The sequence below is a fragment of the Peromyscus californicus genome, unplaced genomic scaffold, assembly GCF_007827085.1.
Source record: "Peromyscus californicus insignis strain IS unplaced genomic scaffold, ASM782708v3 Scaffold_21__1_contigs__length_65335640, whole genome shotgun sequence".
Classification (NCBI taxonomy): domain Eukaryota; kingdom Metazoa; phylum Chordata; class Mammalia; order Rodentia; family Cricetidae; genus Peromyscus; species Peromyscus californicus.
This window is the reverse complement of record NW_026294514.1, coordinates 3,202,577-3,223,808: the sequence shown is the minus strand read 5'-3', so window position 1 is coordinate 3,223,808 and position 21,232 is coordinate 3,202,577. Positions and strand designations below refer to the sequence as shown.

Below are 21,232 nucleotides of genomic sequence, written 5' to 3'. Positions count from 1 at the left end.
TTTTTTTAAGTTGAAATTACAGATAGAGATAAACCTATCAGTTTAATTCATATTCTTAAATGGGCTGTCTTTATTGTTTTTAGCTGGTTGTCTTAATTAGCTGTAAAGTTGGAAAAAGTAGTAACTGACTTGAATCATTAGCCAAATATGAGTATCCAATAATTTAAAAACACATCCCATAGAAAGGCACTGAAAACTATTTTTCACCGATAAATGTGTTTTTCCGACATTACATTCACATATGGTTCCATGGTCTGTCCTGTTTTGTCAGACACCTTTCTGAGGGACCATGTTTTATGGCATGTGCCGGTTTTTCACTTTCTTTAGCGGTACCAGCCCAGTCCAGTGGCTCAGGTGTTGCGTTGGTTGGCGGGGTTCTCCTGGGCAGCCTGTCACAGACGCTGTCTCCCCCCAGAGCTGTAGCTGTCCTCCACCGTCACCACGGCTGTGTTGTCCCGTAATCTTTTGCTTCACTCAGCTGGAGATAAGTCCACTTCAGACCCCAGTGCAAGTGTGTGCTGCATGAAGCATATGCACAGCCCTTTCCTGGGACGGAAACAGAGGCCTCCCTCTTTCTGCTCACCGAGTGGGATTAGCTGGGCTCTCACAGACTCTTACAATGATCAAGAAACAAAACATTTAAAAGATACTGTTTCTAAATTGCTGAGGTATAACTGTTGCCTACGTCGTTGTCTATCAGTTGTTAATGGTTTCATTCTGTTGAACGAGACTTTAAGAAATGTTAAAATGATGCTAGTCTCCTATTAGTATTTAATATAAAGGTATTTAAAATGTCTAGTATTGTGAGTTGGTTTAATATGTATCTCATTTATGTGTCAGGCCTATTTTAAAATCAGATTAATAACAGTGTTTTCTAAGTGTTGCCCTTGCTCACTGTCCTGGTCGTCATAGTAACTATGGCACGTTAGGGCAGGCACTGTGGTGAGGCCACTTCTGAGGCAGAAGCACAAGGATCAGGAGTTTAAAGTCATTCTTGACTACATAGCAAGTTCAAGGCCAGGCTAGGCTACATGAGATCATAACTCCTGAAAAAAAGAGGGGGCAGGGACATGAGAGGAATCTAAGTGAGTGGAAGACAATGCATTTACATTCTTGAGTCATTGATGTTTTAAGATGTCACCAAACACGTCCCAGCTTGAAGGTGTTTGTGTTTGAGTATGTCTAGGGTGGTACTTTCTAAGAATGGAGCATATATGTCCCACTTGGGATAAACTGATTTTATTTAGGCACTTTCTGAGGTGGCATTACATAAATGGAATCTGTTGGCTGCCTGAAAACTAACGTGGCATGTGAAGGCATGTGTCAGCAAACAGAGCAGACCCATGACACCCGACTGCCCTAGGGAAGATGCCAGACTAAGCTGGAAAGTTGAAAATTGTTTTACTTTTGGAGCTGGAAGGCTACTCCTCATCTTGAGGGTATGATTTACCTGAAGGCATCTGTGTTTAAGATTGATTCATTTCTTCATCAAGTATGTTGAGTATCTGCCTTGGACCAGGCATTACTCCAGAATCTTGGAGGATACTAGTAAAACAAATGACCTGCTGTCATAAACGTAAGATGTTCTCAGATACTGGGCCATATGCTCAGTAATCACTCTATCCATTCACGTTTAATAGAGACTTTGTGAAGCGCAAATAGCCAATGACTCGTGGATTAGGACACTCGTTGCTCTTGCAGTAGAACTGGGTACAGTTCCCAGCACCTATGTGGTGGCTCACGGGCATTTGTAACTCCAGTTCCAGGGGATCTGATACTTTCTTCTGACCTCCACGGGCACCAGGCATTCATGTTGTGTACATAAAGGCAAAACATTTATACACATAATCTAATTTTTTTAAACTGGTGAAAGCTACAGATAATATAAATGTTAGAGGAAAATGTATATAGTTTCCAAGAAATAACATTTAAACCAATTGCAGGAAGCTGAGGCTACTCAGTATTGTTTGAAAGCCTTGACTGCTCAGTGATAATCAGTGAGATTCAGCTCTCAAGTTCTGGGAAACCAACTCTGGCTGTGTATTGTATACTCTAACTTTAAAGGGACAATGTGATTTATTGTAGAAAAAAATTATAATTTATTAAAATTATACTGTGTACACAAAGTAAAGCTACCCAAACGGTAGAGCTGTCACATATCTATCATCACAGACAGATGAGTTTTGTATTTTATAATGTTGTGACGCTCAATTGAGGCCTTTCCCATGCCGTGCACATAAATGAAGTCATGGTGTTTTGGTGTTGTGACTGTCTAGCTTCATAGCAGATCTGCTGATCACGGGAAAAGGCAGCAAGAGGCACAGCTGGCCCCATAAGGCCCAGGCAGGTCAAGCTCCAGAAATAGAACTGAGCCCTCTGAGCAGACCTTATAGCGCCTTCCAGCCCGTGGTGTTAGCGTCTGCCACCTCCCTTAAAACAACTGCTTAACTGTTACTAAGTCTAGATCCTTCTACCCCCAAACACATACAGCCTCTAGCCTTTCATACCTAGATAATTTCCCATTTATAAAAAATGTGAGAGCAACCTAGTAGGTCCATGGGTTGCTTCCTTGAACATCCATGATTTATGAACTTACTCATGTTACTATAGGGATTAACAAAATTAACCTAAACTCCTAACAAAGTGCCATAAAAATAGAATGCTCATTATATTAACAAATACAACTTTTCACTCTTGGGGTTATCTGTGGGCTCTGCACTGCTACCAAGCTTCCATCTGCAGATAAACATATGTGCAGTAGGAGTTGACTGAGGTTGCAAGACTTAACACTGTCATGCTTGGCCCCAAAACTCACCCGAGAGACTTTAACTAGTAACTGTTAGCTAATGTAAGTGAAGATATGTACCTTACCTGTAACTGCGTGTTAGGGTTCAGGGAAGGAATATTGGATTAAGAGTTCCATATCATGGGCCACTCTTGGGTCCCAGCTTCATCAATAAAAGAGTGGGTTAGATCAGAGAATTCCACGTGTCATTTCGAGTTCTAAATTATCAGTGACAGAGATGGCCCAACACCACAGCTCCTATAACCAAGCAGTGTGGTTTCTGGCACAGAATTTGGATAAAATGAAAGTGGGATTGGTGTGGTGTTCACATACCTTCTCTATGGTCAGAAAACCAGACGCTAACTTTAAACCCAAGAGGACCAAGGCGTTCTGGCATTGGACCCGAAAGCCACTCCCACATGTGAAGAACTCAGGGGAGCCCCTGCTAGTCCAACTCAGATCCTGGTGTGGCAGTACTGGATCAGCTCTCCAGGTAGATTTCAAGGCTCCATGGAATCATGCTCTTATCCAAGGATACTTGCAATGGCATGATCAGCAGGGTATCGTGAGCACACTAACTGTATGAACACAGTGGAGCTTCTGGAGATCTGACCTGGCCTGCCCACCATGAACACCACAGCCGAGTCCTCACAATGCTCATCTTGGTCCTGTGGTCCAAACATCCCACGTGGTTCTGTGTGCTGCCTGGCTCATAGCAGGCTGGATGTAAAACGGCTACACACTCATAACTAAGCAGTGCAGGGAAAAGCTTAGTTATTTTAAGAAAATTCATTTCTCACAGCTTGTTTTCAATACATGTATTTATTATGCTGTAAAAAGCAACACTACCTGATCTCATTTAAAATAAATATTTTCCAATTTCAGAATACTTACAATGTATAGTTTTAAGATTTCATTTTGGGAAATGTTGGAAGTAAATACATTCATAGCTTTGGACTCCCCAGGAGGGACCTAAATTCATCTAGTCCCTGACAGACAGCAGGATCGACAGCGAATCCAGCTGTACAGCTAAAGCGCAGTGTGGGCAGCGGTGGGGTGTAGTGTCTCAGCAGACATGGGTGCTACAACAGAGAGGGCAGAAACAGCGTAAACAGAGCTTCAAACCAACATGACCATGTCATGTTTCCATGATACCGAAAAATTACACAAGATTGTAAAGCCAAAACAAAAGAGATCTTTGGAGTTTACTGATGGGAGCAGTAACAGCTCATTCAAGCATTGAAACAAAGTGTTCTCATTATCATCAGCCAATAGCAAACAGCCAGAGCAAGACCTGGCATACAGTCATAACAGCATGGGGGAAAAAGAGCGTAAGGAACCAAGCCACAAAGACTTTACAAAACAGCACTGATCTTAGAGAAGGTGACAACTTTTGTCTTCAAACAATATACAGAATAGTATTCAGAGAAGCCTCGAAGTCACTGGCAATATTTAAGTCACGTGTTGAACCACACAATGCCAGCTGCTTTTGGAACAGTGTTATCTCAGTTGATTCCAATTAAAACGTGTTCACTCCTTAACTCTGGAGTTGATGCCCCTATGTGGAACGTTCCAGGTACCACCTGTCTTGAGGCCTGTGGAAGCAGGAACACGGTGGCAGGGCTGGATGCCTACCCACCATCCTCCCCGAGTCTCTGAACTTAGAAACGTGGTGGTGGGGCCTGGCTCAGTGGAGGGACACTAGCCACAGTCTCATCAAGGGAGGTGCTTGCCAGAGAGCGGGAGGGGATGGCTGAAAACAGGATTGAAGCAGCCGAAGGCTACTGGAGTGAGTAATGTGCCGTCAGGCGGCATAAAACTCGGATGTAACCTGTGTCGATAGTGAGAGTCAAAGGAGAGACTGTAGTAATGTGGTAGCCACTGGTATTTGTGCAGCTGAGAATTTTGCTTATTCCACAAGCAGTTTCCAAGAAGTGCATTTGTGTGTGTATGTGTATGCACACATGTGCTTATTTTCAGAAGTCCTCACCAACATACCCCTCATCTCTTGGAGGTACAATTCCTAGAAAATTGTGTTCTTTTCTCAGGTCCCTTTTACCTGTTTCCTAAGTTAATCATAAATTACTTTTCCAAAACAAAGAAATGATGAGTCTAAATTTATAATGAATGATCCAGTCCATGGACGGTTAGGAACAGAGGAAGCCCGGGGCCCTCCAGAAAGGAGTGCTAGCTAACGCAGACTTTTGACGGGGGGTGGGGGGGGTGGGTTTAAAAGTAAATGTTGTCGGTAGCTGTTCCTAAATGTATCGTTGTAACTTTGGTAACTGAAAGCATCTCTGAACTTTTCTTTATTGTAGAAGCTGAAAAAGAACTTAGGAATCTGCAGTAGCTCTGTCTTCATTCTTGAGACTGACAGCTAATTTAGACATCTTAATTTTGGTTCATCTTCTATAAATGGCCAAGCTCTTCTCTGATGCTGGAATGTGAGGCATGATGACTGGCTGAGAAACCGTGAAAACTGCAGAGCCTGCCAGCACTCACTTCCCAGCTAAGGAAACACCACAGAGAGGCTGGCCTGAGGGCTACAGAGAGAGGAAAGGTTTTAAAGTACTAGAACTATATTCACACATAAGTTTTTGGTCACCAAACATATCTTAACAGATTCCCTGATAAAAATCTAATCAGAATTGGCAAGTCCTATGAACAGTTAGTAACTATTTCAATATTTAAGGAGCCACACTGTGAAGTGAGGAGACATTTTAAACACTCAACCATGGAAGTGCATACAGTTGCTCAAACACTCGAACTAAACCTATATTGGAAGTCTTGAAAATCACACTGTTTTTGTCTAATGACAGCATCGACCTCCTGTGGAGAGACTCATAAATGCGTATGAGCATATCACCACCCAGGACTGAAAATTTACAAAGCACACAAATCATGAAGAGCACACAGGTCAGCTAGCATTGGTAACTATTCTTTTACATCAAATTGTACAACGCACGAGGTAACTAGTGCTCACATTATGAAGGGAGGTTGTTTTATTTCTATTTTTTTCCCAAAGAAATCAGATTTGTCCTGTGCGCACAATGAAGAAAACTCCAGTAACACTGAAATGACAATGTAAAATACACATCACTACCAGATAGAAATATACATGTTCTTCATAATCATGTTCCACAATTAAATAGGTAAGTAGTTGAAGTCTTGGGGTTTCAGACCATTATAACAACCCATCAAGGTTCTTGTGGACAGTTTGATTCTCCTTTCCGTTGTCAGAATCCCCTTGAGGTGTATACTGGACTTGGTATTCCTGGAGGATTTTAAAAACATCATGGTGTCCAAAGTGCAGCGCTTCATCCATGGGAGTGTTATTCCACCTGCAGCACAGCACAGACAGCGTCATTACCCGTAACTACTGAACTAAGATGGTCGCCCAGCATCCCCAGGCTCTAGGTCCAGGGTCCATGGCTATTCAAGGTCAGCCACATTAGGAGTATTTCCAGTGAGAACAGCAGAGACACACAAAAGGACTTAAGAGTTCAGAAATGGGTCTGAGGAGCATCTGATAATGAGGACAACAGCATGAGTTCTATGAAAAGATCCTGTCTCCACAGCCAAGTGCTAAACGAGGGCCTTTGGGAGCCAAGTCTAGTGTTGCAGATATTTAAAAATCAGGTAGTAACATGCATCATCCTAACCTTTCACAGAAAATTTATGTTCCTGTGAATTCAAGTCCCACTAAACTCTACAAGTCTTCCAGGTTTCTAATAACCTCATGACATTAAATACATGTTAGATAAGCAGCATCTGCCCAGAGAAAGTGACCCTTTTATCGTACCCGGCAAGGGTAAGAAGCTGCAGACTCCATGGCCCACTGCCTGACCAGAACTGTGAGGGGGAGATGGGAGGTTCAAGGACAAGCAAAGAGTTGCCACAGCAATGAGTCATTTGAGCGGTCTGCAAAAGTCCACGCCCAGCAAACACCAGGCATGTTCCTTGGCTCCTGGCTCCTTTACAGCTCACGAGCCCACTCGCTCAGCTCCGTCTGCTGGCTCCGGTTCCTCTCCCATCTCCCTGCTTTTGCTTCTTTCCATCATTCTGTTATCTATCCTGAACCTTTCACCTTCTTAACAGGTCACAACATAAAACAACAACAAAAAGTGCTTAATTCAGCATTTTAAATGTTCCTAGTGGCCTGTTCTTAATGTTTAAAAGCAGGTAAGTAACATTTTACATGTCTCTTTATGTTTCTCAAAATACAGCTGAACCCTTCTGTATGGCTTTCATTAGGTCATTGGCTCTAATGTGACCAAATATTTGTGTTAATTTTGGGGGGAGACCTGCCAAGTCATCTTCACAGCTTTCATTTCATAATGAAAAGTCCACTGGTAACAAGTACACTGTTTCACTCTTGCTATTTTACAGATTAGGTGATACTGACTCTATCTGATAGGGGAAAATACTCCTGGGTCTAGGCTTCATTTCTGGATACACAGTTACCAAGTTATTTAGCTACCTTTGCCTATAAGATGGACAGCTAGCTGTATTTCCACATTCTTAGAGGCAAATTTGGAGTGGAAGAATTCACACAGTAAATATTTCCAGCATGTATTAAGTAGTGTTTGAGTTGAGTTATAAACACGGGGCGACACTTTTCAGTCTCTTACTCTGGAGAGAACTATGGCGAGCACTACACTGGGAAGATGGGAGGACTGCCAACATAACTTCCTTCAGTCACTCTTTTTAATAACCATTGGAATGGAGAGATAGCCAACACACCACCACCTCGCAAAACTGCTAGCAGAGCTCAGGTACCAACGCTGTGACTTCTCACTTTTTGTGAGTTGAACCGAGAAGATTTAGTCCCCTAAAACAGAGGCTTAGCAATCTGACCGCCCCTGGGTGGTAGTCAACCTGCTCCAAACTTTGTGCCACTCTCAGGCTTCACTCCGAGCTTTACTGGTCAAACAGCACCAAGTGTGGTCGGTCCTCTTGCATTCTAAGCCCGAGGGCTCATCCGTTCCACTTGGAGGGGACGCCCCGGGAGTGGGCGCAGTGGTGCATGCTCAGCACTGCCTTCGGCCCCAGGCTGGGAAGTGGCCATGTAGGCCAGGAGGAGCTCAGAGGAGCGGAGGGTTCCAGGTAGTCCTTTCCACTGCAGGCAGAATGCCCTCCCCGTCCAGTGCCTTCAAATGTCCTTTCCTCCAATGGACCACTGAAAACTCAGCTCCCACAAAGCCTTCTAAAACTAACCACCAAGTCCAGGAGCACCAATCAGTCCCAACACACTCAAGACGAACTGTTTTTACACACTTTCCCGTGCTCCTGGGTTGTCTACCCTGTGTAGTCAGTCTTGGGAGAACAGAATTCCCGTTTTATCTTTTCAAATACAAAGAAGTGTCTTCTTCACTTGGGCTTATAGTCCAACCTGAAATTTCCGAATAAGATATTACTCTTAGATACAGAGTTTGATGTCACACAGAAATCAAGGTTTTGTGTCACCACAAATGTAAAAGCCCCTTGGTGGATTCACATGTAACCATCGCTCAATACCATAATTCTGGGTATTCAAATTGTGTTATCAATTATGTTGGAAGGTAATGTAATACTCACCTGTCCTTGGGGAAAGGGTTTACTTTGCAGGCTTCCAGCAAAAACTTAACAACTTCAACATGACCTATATTCCCCAACACACAAAAGAAGATTTTAGACTTGAGTAGACTCTAAATCTGTAAAAACTGTAAATAAGTGGTTCATGTATTACCCTCTGCAGCAGCTACATGGAGTGCTGTTCTGGAGTCATAGTCCCTCTGTTCCATGTCCATGGCTGACAAAGCAAATCTGAAAATCCATAAACAGCTATTCACTATAAGGTCAATTTAATCCAGTGGTAACATTTACTTCATCAGCTCAGTCTAGGCCTCTCGTTGGGGTTCCATGCTCTACCAGCTTCACCCCGTACAAAGTTGGGTAAATTCCATGTGATCTCTCCTCCTTGGCTTTGCTGCTTTGAAGGTAAACCTTAGCCGTCTCCCCCAGAACTAAGCTTCATTACATTATTATTTGAACTCCAATAGTATTAAAGAGGCAAAAATGCAGGCTGGAGAGATGGGTCAGAGGTTAAGAGCACTGGCTGCTCTTCCAGAGGTCCTGAGTTCAATTCCCAGCAACCACATGGTGGCTCACAAACATCTATAATTCGATCTGGTGCCCTCTGCATACATAATAAATAAATTTTTTTAAAAAGAGGCAAAAATGCCTATAGTAAAGCTACGTTTTCAGTAGGACTCTCATTCTTTAACCTACATTGCCTGGAGTTACATGTACTAATCAAACTTTAAAACAGCATGGAAATCAACGTAGCCATGTCCATTTTAGAGGCCAACTGCAACCCTGAAAGGGAACTCACTCGGTATTCAGTGGTTCATGGCCTTTCTCATCCTGGTAACATGCACAACACCAAACACCCTGCCTCCTACCTCACCAGAGATCCGTTATAGTGAACCACTAGCCAGTTAGTGGACTAGTTACCACAGAGATCTGGGCTTTTATAGAAAGATGAGAAGCAGGTCCAGGACACTGGCGGGGGGGGGGGGGGGGGGGGGGGGGCAGTCTAACCGGAAGTGGGGTAGTTTATAACTTGTCTGGTGACTTTTACTAGCAGTGAGTGGGACCTCAATCTTAAGACAGGTGCTTGAGCAGAGAGATGCACCTTCAAACACCCAAAGCCATAGCACATCCACCCAGGCAGCATACCTCCGGAGGGCAGACACATCTCCAGTATATGCCGCAAACAGAAGGTTTATTACCGACTTTACCTGTGAACAAAGAAAAGACAGACATTTGCAGGAGGAGGCAAACACTGCCGCTGCTACATAGTTCCACGTGCTTTGAATCTTGGGTACACATCTAAAGAACACACGCAGACTTTTCTTTCACCAGGACTGGTAGAGAACTAAGTAATAAGATACATGCGGAGAAGACTAGAATACTGACAAGGTTGGAAGCTGGACTGAGAATTCTTTAAAAGCCTCACCTGGCATGTCTCACTACTGTGAATTAGTCTGTAGATGGGTAAAAGGCGTATCACATACCACAAGCAGCTCAGGCTACGTAGCTGTCTCATCCCTGGCAGCATTACTGTCCCCACTAGTTACCGACTTCTTTGCGAATCTGAGACAGAAGTTAGTGTGTGTCCCGGTAAACTTAAGAACAAAGCTAGTCTTCACTGGAGAGTCACGGTTATTGCCCAGATGACTGATGTAAACCAGGGCATGCTCAGAACATAAGACACCGCCTAAAGGGTAAGTCCCTGCTAAGAGTGCTCCAAGGCAGGGTGCATCTACTTTTGACAGTTTCTGCTTGGTTTTACAGCTCAACGGAGAAGGCTACTAACTCTATGACCTGCAGTTTTGCCCTGCTTTCATCCAGACTACCTATCCCTGTTTATTAAGAACCAGACACTACTAATCATACACTGCCAGTCACACCCTGTAGCATCAGCACTCATCCTGATGACTTCACTGAATGGGATTTGGTGGTAGACACAGTGGTGTGAGACATAATGTAGCCCAGCTCTCCAGGAACAAAGTCACAACCCTGGAACTGCTTCCTTCCGGATATGAAGCCTGACGCTGCCTCCACTCGATGGCTCCCTTCCACAGCCTGTGAACTTTAAAGCTGACTGCTGAACATTGTTAGGCTTCTCTGACTTGCATTTAAAGCATGTCCTAGAACCCAACCCAAAAAAATTCTCCATGAAAATAAAGGCCCCATGGTTGGCTATTAAGTTCCCTTGTTGGAGGCTCGTGGGCACACGGGACTCTGTGGAGTGCTGGAGCATGGAGCCTGTCCAGCTACCAGTGACACATCCCTAAGACTGCTGCTTGCTTCTGTCACCTCAGAAGTCCTCCATGCCTATTCCTTCAGCCCACAAGCTCCCATCTGCCACCAGTCACTGTTCCCGCCAGTCTCCAATGTCACTGCTGCTCCAGAGCCAGTGGGGGAAGGGACTCCGCCATGAAGATTCTGAAAGCATATGTAAACACCACTCCTCCAGGTGCAGTTGTTGGATTTCTAAAAACAAGTCCCCTTAGTCTCTTGCTAACTTCGATGGCTCTGCTGAGTTAGGTAGGCGTCACCACTCATGAATGCAGTGCCTGACATGTCCAGAAGAGGGCATGCGACTCACTGGAACGAGTTCGAAACCATGTTGAGTCACCCACAGGTGCTGCGAACCACGGGTCTTCCACAGGGCCAAGCAGTGCTCTTCAGGGAGGAGCCATCACTCCAGCCCAGGACCAGTTTCAACCCCAGCTTCCCTGTGCTGTCGGGCCACAGGAGGCTGGTCCCCACAGGAGGCTGGTCCCCACGTCTGCCTCTGCTCAGTTTCTTTTTCCTCATTAGTTTCTTTTATACCGTCTGCAGGCAAAGGTCAGGGTTCAAGAACCCCACTGATGACCCTAAAATAGCTGATGCTGATTACAACTTCGCTGACCACACGAAACTCCTTTTCACGGCTCCTCACACTCTTCAAACGCCAGCTCCTCTTCCTTCAGTCCCCACCTCACAGGGCAGTGCTGTCACCACTGGGTTATTTCTTCACCCGTTCATGTGGGCAGTCTTCTACCCTGCTGCCAGGGCCTTTGCTTCTAGCATCTCATTTCCTTCCTTCACTGGTCCCCTTGTCTGCCATAACAGACACAAAAAGCCCTCCATTCAATCTGACCCTCTAGTTTTCGCCTTTTAGGAAGTATTTTCTGAATACGTGTTTTCACTTCCCTGAGAACTACCTCCACATTCTGTTACCAGTACTCTCCAAGCTCCCCTGCTTTCCCGAGCCAAACCCAAGACACTGCAGCACCCCGAACACCTTCCTCTTGATTGCTCTGTCCACTCTCCATGGCTCGGCGTACTCCGAAGGCCGTCACTGTCCTTGTTTTTAGCACAGCGTCCCTCAGGTGGGTTCACATTCTTCTAGTCAGAATGACTTCCCAAACTAGACCTTTAAGATCAAAGGTCCTAACTCTATTATTTATTTATTATAGATTATTCCTAATTTCTAACTGTTGACTCCACCCGACTACCCAGCTGACATTTCACATTCAAAATTGGAGACAGGCCCGAGTCCTCTGTCCACCCACTGACTGGCCAGTACCTCCAGGGTAGTCAACAGACACCTCATCCTTGTGTCCAAAGTGGAGCTTGGCTTGTGCTGCCTTCCTCTCCTCCAGGCTCTCCCAGTCTGTGATGACACACTTCAGTACTTGTTCATTCTAAACCCCAGAAGTCACCAAGAGCTGATGCATTTGCTTGCTGGGTCCTCCACAGGGATGGTTGGCTGAAGCCACTAGGGTACCCAGCACCAGCACCAAAGTGTCCTACGCACAGTGCACCTGCTGAAAGGGAGGGGGCACTGCGAGCCGAAGTACTGATTCAGGAAAGTCTATCACACAATCCTCACTTCTGTGCTTACAGCCCCCACCTAGCTTATCCAACAAATCCTTTAAAACATTTATAAACCCACCACTCCTCATCACCCATCACTGCTGCTCTAGGCCTGCCTAGGCCACAGCCTTTCCTCATGTGGAGGACTGCGACAGCCTACCTATTCCTGCCTAACTGCTGCCGCAGGAATCTAAAATGGCAGGACATTCCCGTTACCTCCATCCTACCTACAGAACTCCCTCTACCATGACACACAGAACTCAAATGCTCTATTCCTTGGCTGGTGCACTGCAGGCCATTCCCTAGCCTACCTGACTGCTTTATCCCACCAGGAAGTGCTTGCTCATTTTGCACTCAAAGCCTCCACCTCTCCCAGGAACACTTCCCCACAGTAAGGAGACCCCCCATTTTACCCAGGTCAACTACTGCAGACTTACCCTACCTTTTCTTTTCTCCTTACCCCTAACTTTGATTTTTCCAGACAAGGGAACTATTATTATCTGCCCTCATCTTTGTCCCACTGAACATAAGCTCCATGTGAGCAGAAATCTCGTTTTCTTGCCTGTGACCTGAGTTCATCCTGTTTCCTAAGTGGCCATTAATACCGATTGAATGACTATTCTCCCAAAGCATCTAACACCCTGTGTGACCACTGCCTGGAGCTGGGAAGCTTTAGCCCAGGATTCAAGGTTCTCCAGTCTTGCTAATCTGCTTTTCCCTCTCAATTTTGAAGTAAGAGAGCCGTCTCTCACTCAGCCTGTTTCTGCATCTGCTCGTCTTGGGTTTCTCTGTTCTCCATAGCGAAGCCATTCAGCCTCCTACCTGCCTGCCACAGCATGTACCAGGACCCCTCAGTAGGTGCATCTCTGCACAACCCGAATACAAAGTCTGCTCCTCAGCCACAGTGCACGGTCCGTCAAAGTATCGTCCCTCTACCTATTTCTCAATGAGATGTCATTGGTGTCCCTCTGTAAACACTATCCAGTGTGTGACTGGAAGTTATCTCCTACATTTGCCTCCTTACAGCCCCATCACACATGACCTTATGGTATATTTACGTTGTCTCTTACCTCCCCCATTACAGAAGAAACCACCAGATTCTGGTGTACACATCAATATTATATTACCCACAGTCCTAAACTGTTACCTTTTCCTAAGCAGTAAAAATCCTCATGTGTTTTAGCTACTGTACACACAACGACATGCTTTTGTTCTGGGTTGGGCCTGCTTGAGTGCTGGGGCCTTTGCACACTTGAGGAAGGTGTTTTGCCAGATCTTGCTTTTTAAAACCCCGAATTTAGACCAAAGCATCTTTGAAGATAGTTCTCCTTATCTGACAATATAATTAGTCTATTTAAGGTTTATTAACACTTAATCCTAAAGCATGCTTCAGTTTAGAGATAAACACAAATTGAAATTGCTGTGGGATGTTCTGTATGGCAAATGTGTTGCTAATTAGTCAATAAATAAAACACTGATTGGCCATTGGCTAGGCAGGAAGTGTAGGCGGGACAAGGAGGAGAATAAAGCTGGGAAGTGGAAGGCTGAGTCAGAGAGACACTACCAGCTGCCACGATGACAAACAGCATGTGAAGATGCCGGTAAGCCACGAGCCACGTGGCAAGGTATAGATTTATAGAAATGGATTAATTTAAGCTATAAGAACAGTTAGCAAGAAGCCTGCCACGGCCACACAGTTTGTAACCAATATAAGTCTCTGTGTTTACTTGGTCGGGTCTGAGTGGCTGTGGGACTGGCAGGTGAGAGAGATTTATCCTGACTGTAGGCCAGGCAGGAAAACTCAAGCTACAAATGGCGTCCAACGTGGTGGCAAGAGTTTCCACCTAAAAACTGAGAAAAAAGATTCTAAAACGGAGCTAAAAACACCTTCCTGCCGGGCGGTGGTGGCGCATGCCTTTAATCCCAGCACTCGGGAGGCAGAGCCAGGCGGATCTCTGTGAGTTCGAGGCCAGCCTGGACTACCAAGTGAGTTCCAGGAAAGGCGCAAAGCTACACAGAGAAACCCTGTCTCGAAAAAACCAAAAAAACAAAAAAACAAAAAAAAAAAAACAGCTTCCTAACTGTCTCTCTCTAATGAGTGGCAACTGCCGGTTTGAGCTACTTGTGGGTTCCTAGTGTGCATGCTCAACCTGCAGTATGGCGGGAATGAATCCTCTGCAAGTGGCACATTAAGCTGCATGGTGGATTTAGCCTTTTCTAGTACAAAACAAAAAAAAAAAAAAGGTTTCTGGGCTACAAGCTGCTTGGATAAAAGCATAGACCCATGATAGCTCCCAGAGCTGGTGGAAAAGGTAACACCGCCATGCTGGGAAGCTGAGGTGGGCAGAGCCAGCAGCCACAGCTGCTGCAGTTTAAGGCAATAGATTCACAATAAGACAGATTCAGATGTAATAGTTTACAATGTGTGTAAAAGATACGTAGGCTTGAAAGAGACAAAAGAGGTGATATATAGAGTTATAGAAACAAATACATAGTTTTAAAAAATAAAGTCTTTAAAGAGACAGTAAAGGTAGTATAAAAAATAAGCCACGTAAAAATGGATATTACACAGAAAATCTGGATTGTGTTGTTTTTGGGATTTTTAACTGCAGAAAAACATTTGATCATAAAAGATGTTGAGTTAAACCAGTATGTATATTTTAAAGATACCTTGACTTCAAAATTTGGATGTAAGGATGTGTTGCTTTGGAAAAGAGTCTCTGCTTTTGTTTCCACAGAAAGCCAGAGGCTATGGATTTGTTCAAGATTAAGATACATCAGGTTTGACCAGCCAAGACCCCCTGAAAGGTCTCCAATGACACCATGGCCCAGATGATCCAACATCCAGAATGTTTTCAAGGCAACTGGCTCAGACGATACAGCCTCATGGACTATTCCATAATCCTAAAATTTTCTTTGTTTCCCCATAAGATACAGCGCCCCCCTCCAGCAGGAAGTAGTAAGAGAAGCTACGCCCAAATTCCCAAATTATATGTAATTTTACTTTGTTAAGGTTAAAACCTTCCTTTTTGAAAAAAAAAAGGGGGGGGGGGAAGTGCTGTGGGATGTTCTGTATGGCAAATGTGTTGCTAATTAGTCAATAAATAAAACACTGATTGGCCATTGGCTAGGCAGGAAGTGTAGGCGGGACAAGGAGGAGAATAAAGCTGGGAAGTGGAAGGCTGAGTCAGAGAGACACTGCCAGCCGCCAGGATGACAAACAGCATGTGAAGATGCTGGTAAGCCACGAGCCACGTGGCAAGGTATAGATTTATAGAAATGGATTAATTTAAGCTATAAGAACAGTTAGCAAGAAGCCTGCCACGGCCACACAGTTTGTAACCAATATAAGTCTCTGTGTTTACTTGGTCGGGTCTGAGTGGCTGTGGGACTGGCAGGTGAGATAGATTTATCCTGACTGTAGGCCAGGCAGGAAAACTCAAGCTACATGAAATTAAGTAAGAAAGCAGTGAGTACACACAGCGACTTTGTGATAAACAGGAGCTTGCCTTAACAAAACTAATGGGTAACTAACCATGGAAGTTTATTATTCTCATTAAAACAAAGGCCCAAATTTGGTCCAAATCAGTAGAAAAAGCTTGATCACAAAGTCTCTCTCTCCAAGACAGAAGGCACTAGAAGGTATCACATGCCTGGGTACCACTTAACAGTATCACAAATGCCTCTTGATTTCAGACACATTTCCTGTTTTAGAGTCCCTATTTGAAGCCCTGGCTGGCTTTGAACTCCTATCCTCCCATTTAGCCAGTGGGCTCCTGGGATTACAGAGATGTGCCATCTACATCCTATACCACCTAAAATCAGTTTATATATAAATCATATGAGCTTTGGGTAGAGCATCAAGGAAGAAAATGAATCGAACAGCTTCGAGACAAGAGGAGTCTCACATTTTCTCAGGGGTAGTCTTTCCCTGCTCTGTTCAGTTAAACTGGAAGTCCTGCTGAAGGGGCACCGCACAGTTCTAATCCACGGCCAGGCCAACCCTGACAGCACGGGCATGCTCAGGGTTACAGAGGCTCTTCCCTACCCTTCCTCTGACACTAGAGGTCCAGAAAACAGCGGGTTAACAAGACTGATTCCTCAGTAACATTGATCACAGACCAAACCCGGCAGGGACAGGAGCCTCTGTGAATGGAGAGCTCTAACCTATACCTCCCCACAGTGCAAACCTCCTTTGGGACATGTAGTCAAAAGGTTCACAAATTAAGTGCTAAGTGCCCTTGTCTCGCACATTTCCCGGTACTATTTTCCTTATCAAATCTTTGTCAGAACTTGCCAGAACCAGACACATTTATCTTGGTTTATTTGTACAAAGTCATGGCAACAATGGAGCAAAAATGTTACAGGTCAATTGAGTTCACCGACTCTGCATACCTGGCGTGCCCACACCTCACCTTTTCTGCAACAGCTGTGTGTGTGTGTGTGTGTGTTCACTCGAGTTCACCCGACTCTGCATACCTGGCGTGCCCACACCTCACCTTTTCTGCAACAGCTGTGTGAATGTGTGTGTGTGTGTGTGTATTAAGTTTACTATTCTAAAATATGACAGAAACCCTAACATCCCACCATCTTCAACTTCTTTTGAATTTTAGTAGTTCAATTGTGTTGTAGAATTATGTATATGTTGAGTTTATGTAGTGGGTAAATTAAGAGAAATTCAACATTTACCGTTATTTTAAATCCCTGACAGGCCAGATTAAAATATGCAGGTGGCTATGTTTTATCTATTAAATGCTACTGAGACTAAGAGCCTTGGCTTGAGGTGACATGACGCAATCAGGGTTCAGGTCCAGAACTTAGGCATCTGCATTCTCAATTCTGCACTTGACCAAGATACGAGTCCTTGAGAGACCTTATATTCTTGGCCAAAGATGAGAAGGGAACTGAACAACTTAGTTCTAATTCCTGAAGGACCTTTGCTAAACACTGGAAGGGAGGAAGCTGAGAGAGTTGGGGAAGACTGGCCACTGGTTTTACTCTTACCCCAGCTGCAGTTTCCAGCTCTGTCACCAGCTGGAAACTGCAGTTCCTTGATTTTCCTTCCTTGGTTTGTCTCCACATAACTCTTACCCAGCTCTGTTAGAATGTTCTAATGAAAAGCTTAAGTAGGTGACTGAAAGGCTGTCCTGTCTGACCAAAACATGCTCTCCATTTCTGCTCCCTGCAGTATCGGTTGCATGGAATGGATACTTCACCTGTTAAATAAACCACAACTGCAGGTCCTATTTTGTTTTAAAAGTCTCACTCAGAACTTTCTCAGTAACATGTAATCAAGATGTCTTCCTTAAAAATGGCTACCAGATAAAACAAATCAACAAGAAGTTGAAATTCTGTCATTATAAAAATAAATCACAAAGCACCTCCTCTCCTTGGCTGAGTCAAAGGCTCAGAGCATTAAATGAAAGTAAGTTCCTGGGCTTCTGTCATCCAAACCTTTCTTCCATTCAGATGAAAACACACATCTGTTACAGTGTAGCTAAAGGAACAGTTTTAAGTTGCCAATCCATGGAAACCAAATGCTGTGCCAACCAGTGTGGAAATCAACCCGTGCAGTGTTCATGAGCAGACACAGCTCCTCCTCCTGAACCACCTGACTATTGGCAAGGAGGCAGAGAAGGGCTTTACAGCGCTCGGACCGTTAGGTGGGCTGAGCGGGAGGCTACCTGCTCCTAAGCTGTCCCGTGACTGACTGGGACAAAGCTATTCATGTGCTATATACAGACAGAGCTAATGCAGACTGACCTGCTCGGTCAGATCAGGGGATTAGACACAATCCTTTAGAGGATGTGATGCAGCCATTTCATGGTCATAGTTCCGTTTTCCCTGCCACAAACACAGGAAGTTCTCCTATGGAAATTTCAATGGAGAAGTCAAATAGTCATCTTTATGCTGAGACGAATTCCCACTCTATAGAAACTTCACTTTTAAAATACAAGGCTAAAAATGGCAGCTCCAAACTGCATTCTACTGTTCATTTAACTCAGAAACAAACTGTTAAGCAAACTAGTTAAAATTTCTCAATAATGTGTAATCTAAGAAGTTTTGCTAAAAAAAGACTTCCCATTAAACAAACAAACAAAATTAAGATTATGTCATTAAAAAAAAAAAAAGCACTTCCTCTCCTTGGCTGAATCAAAGGCTTTAAGTAGTAGGTGACAGGCTGGGCTGGGTATCAGAGAGGCACATGGCCCAGGAGTCTGCCTGACGCCAGGGACCTCTATCAGGCCAAGAGATCTCCAAGCAAAAATTTTCATGCCAAGATGAAAACATGCTTTGATAGGAAGTCAGAGATCCTAATTTTTATTACAGTGTCAATCAAAATTTTTTCAATGATGTGAAAACAAGGGAAGAATTCAGTTTGATAGCAAATGCAAAGATGTGAGTGTATCTTTGTTCTCCGTATTTAATTCTCTAAAAAGTGAAATCTGAGTTTTGGGTTAATGAGAGTAAGAAACACTGGCAACAAACAGCTTCTTATCTTGGTGGATCGTATGACCCTGCTAATGCCAATGACTGGCCTGGAGATGCAGTGCACTCAGAAGCATTCTCCTTATGCTGGGTTATGTAAGCAGCCAGCAGGCTAACTTTGTGTGCTTTGGGGTACCACACTTTTAGCAAAGGGGCAGCAAAACAGAAAAGCAGACATTGTTAAGAGCAAAGGCAGCCTACTCCTCCAAACGGTAAAACTGCACTTTCCATGTGGACCAAAGAGAACCTGCACTGCTGTGACAAGTTTTCACTCACTCTCTGGGACTTCTCCACACGCGACTGTAAGGCTTCATCAAGCTGGGCAATACAGGTGTTACAGAGGACAAGGCACCACACGTGTGGGACGGCCAAAGTGCTACATCCGCTTACACTTTGTATTATAACCAGAAAAAACGAGCCCATCAAACCTCTGGAGAGACAAAAAACAAACAAACAAAACCCCAAGAGCCAAGGTAAAAAAAGAGAACCGGTTACCAAATACTTACATGTTACCTCAGGAAAAAACAAAACCAAACCATCAGGGCCCTTGAAACCCAAGGACGGCTACAAAGACTTGGGTAAACTATGAAAATAAACACAAACAAGGTCCTGAAAAGGGGGCAGGCCCTATTTCTTCTGAGAAACAGTCATGGCAATGCTACGGTCAGTTGTGGCTTTAATTCAGCATTGCATGGCCACCCCTTAGAACGCCACGACACCGACAAGTGGTCATGCGTCTTCTGGATACTGCCATCCCAACACACCAACTGCCTTGACACTAGGGGGAAACCCTAATTCTCACTCGTCTGTAGTGAACCATACCATTTCACAATTCTGGGAAAAGGCCAATGTGTACTTTATGGGTCGTATACAGAGATTTGACAGTGTGTTTCCATAGTGTTTTTGCAGGGCATTTTCATAGCCACTCTAATCTGACCATTATTTACATTACAAGTACTTCTAACATATATAGAAAGCTCCTGCATAAAGGATTTTTACTATCTTCAAAAATAAAGTTTGAAGTCTGATTAATGTGTGCATACACATTTTCCAACATCTTTCATAAGACTTTATCATTGCTTAGCAACTATTCTTATTTTAGCATTTACAATGTTTTTTTCCTTCTGAGTACTGTGATTATGTAACTGCCCCATGTTTGGCTTAGCATCTGTATTCTTCTAAGAATATTTTTACTCTGAAAGTAAGGAGGTCATGCACGGCACAGGACTTACTTTATAAGTGGTCCACTTCCGAGTATGTAATGCATCAGTGCAAAGTCATTAAGTAGAACCCCACTCTAGAAGGGGGCAGGGTGACAATCTAAAGCATGTCAAGCATGTCTTCTGTGTGGAATCTGAAGTGGTTCTGAAGCCTGCTAAAAACCACTGTAAAACCCTTTGTTTCCCAATCTTTTGCGGTTGCTATCTGCTTAAATCCAAATTCAAGGTCCACTCCCAAGATAGTAAACATGGCAGACTTCCATGGCTACCACCCCAGCAGTATTTGAAGGACATTGCCAAGTCTCCTGGTTCTTCCTCTTCTACACCTGAAACCTTGCAGTTTACTTCTAAGCTCATGATTTATTTTCAACAGAAAGCACCCTCCCCATGCTCTCCAGGAAGAGAGCTAACAGAGCTTCCAAACCCAACCATGTCTACAAATCTGCCTCTGCCTTTCCCTGTCTTGTTTTAACGGAGTTGCTTTCCCTCATCCAGACCTCTCTAATTCTTGCTAGGGTCATTTTTTACCAGCAGTGAAGAGTTCTAGGACCTTTACATTTCAAAGGTAAAGCCACAGTTCTTTGAGAGCAAGAGGCAGAGCTAGGTTACTCAGCAACAATAAAGAATGTCCACAGCATCTACTCCATCATTTTTTAAGTGAAATGACATCTTAACACCATGAGGGGGTTGGGGAAGACACACAAGCACAAAGCCTTTATCTTAACTCTCTATTATAGAGTTCAATATTCCCAACTGCCAGACATGACTCTTCTAGACTCCTGACAGCCCTTGTGTTTTCTCTACTGGCTACTTTTCCCTAGTGACGGTCCCTTCTGCCCCATCCTACTTAGGAGTCTCTTAGGGCTCCACCTGAGGTCTCCTTAAGCAGCAACATTAGACCTCTCCTACTGCCCTGTCCTAAATGTTCTAATGGTTACAGCTGCACCTTCAGAGTATACACCCCACGGCTCAAACACTGCTCACTATCAAGTCTGTATCCATATGCACCAGGTGCAGTAACACCGTCTGTTAGGGGTAGCAATGTGCTCAAGTAGAATTACTTCCTTAGATCCAGTCCCATCACTGGAGTGAAGAGCACCAGGTGGGTTTCTGAGAAAGCTTCTTCCTGATTGAGGTGCCTCTTTTCTCGCCCCACTTTGCCAATGCAGCTCAGGCAGAGCAGCCAGCTTGTGAGTATAAGGTGACAGGCACAAGATCTAAGATTGCTGAGTGCGAGTCCTAGAGTGGCTTTTACACTTGTTATTGTAGAAAACAACCCTGGCCACTTTCAGTCAGACTTAACTCTTTAAGAGTACGAGTTGAGCTT

At 44.2% G+C, this 21,232-nt stretch overlaps 1 protein-coding gene across 2 annotated transcripts in view; it reads right to left on the bottom strand.

Moving 5' to 3' along the window:
• Positions 1-3,588: 3,588 nt before the first annotated feature.
• Gls (glutaminase) overlaps positions 3,589-21,232 on the bottom strand; it is a 72,361-nt gene continuing 54,717 nt past the window's right edge. For both annotated transcript variants that reach the window (XM_052749426.1, XM_052749428.1), the window contains 4 exons: positions 9,506-9,567; positions 8,514-8,590; positions 8,363-8,426; positions 3,589-6,126 (listed from right to left, as the gene is read on the bottom strand). In XM_052749426.1, coding sequence (XP_052605386.1) covers positions 5,970-6,126; positions 8,363-8,426; positions 8,514-8,590; positions 9,506-9,567 — 360 coding nt within the window. In that variant the 3' untranslated portion in view covers positions 3,589-5,969. The remainder of the gene's footprint in view (positions 6,127-8,362; positions 8,427-8,513; positions 8,591-9,505; positions 9,568-21,232) is intronic.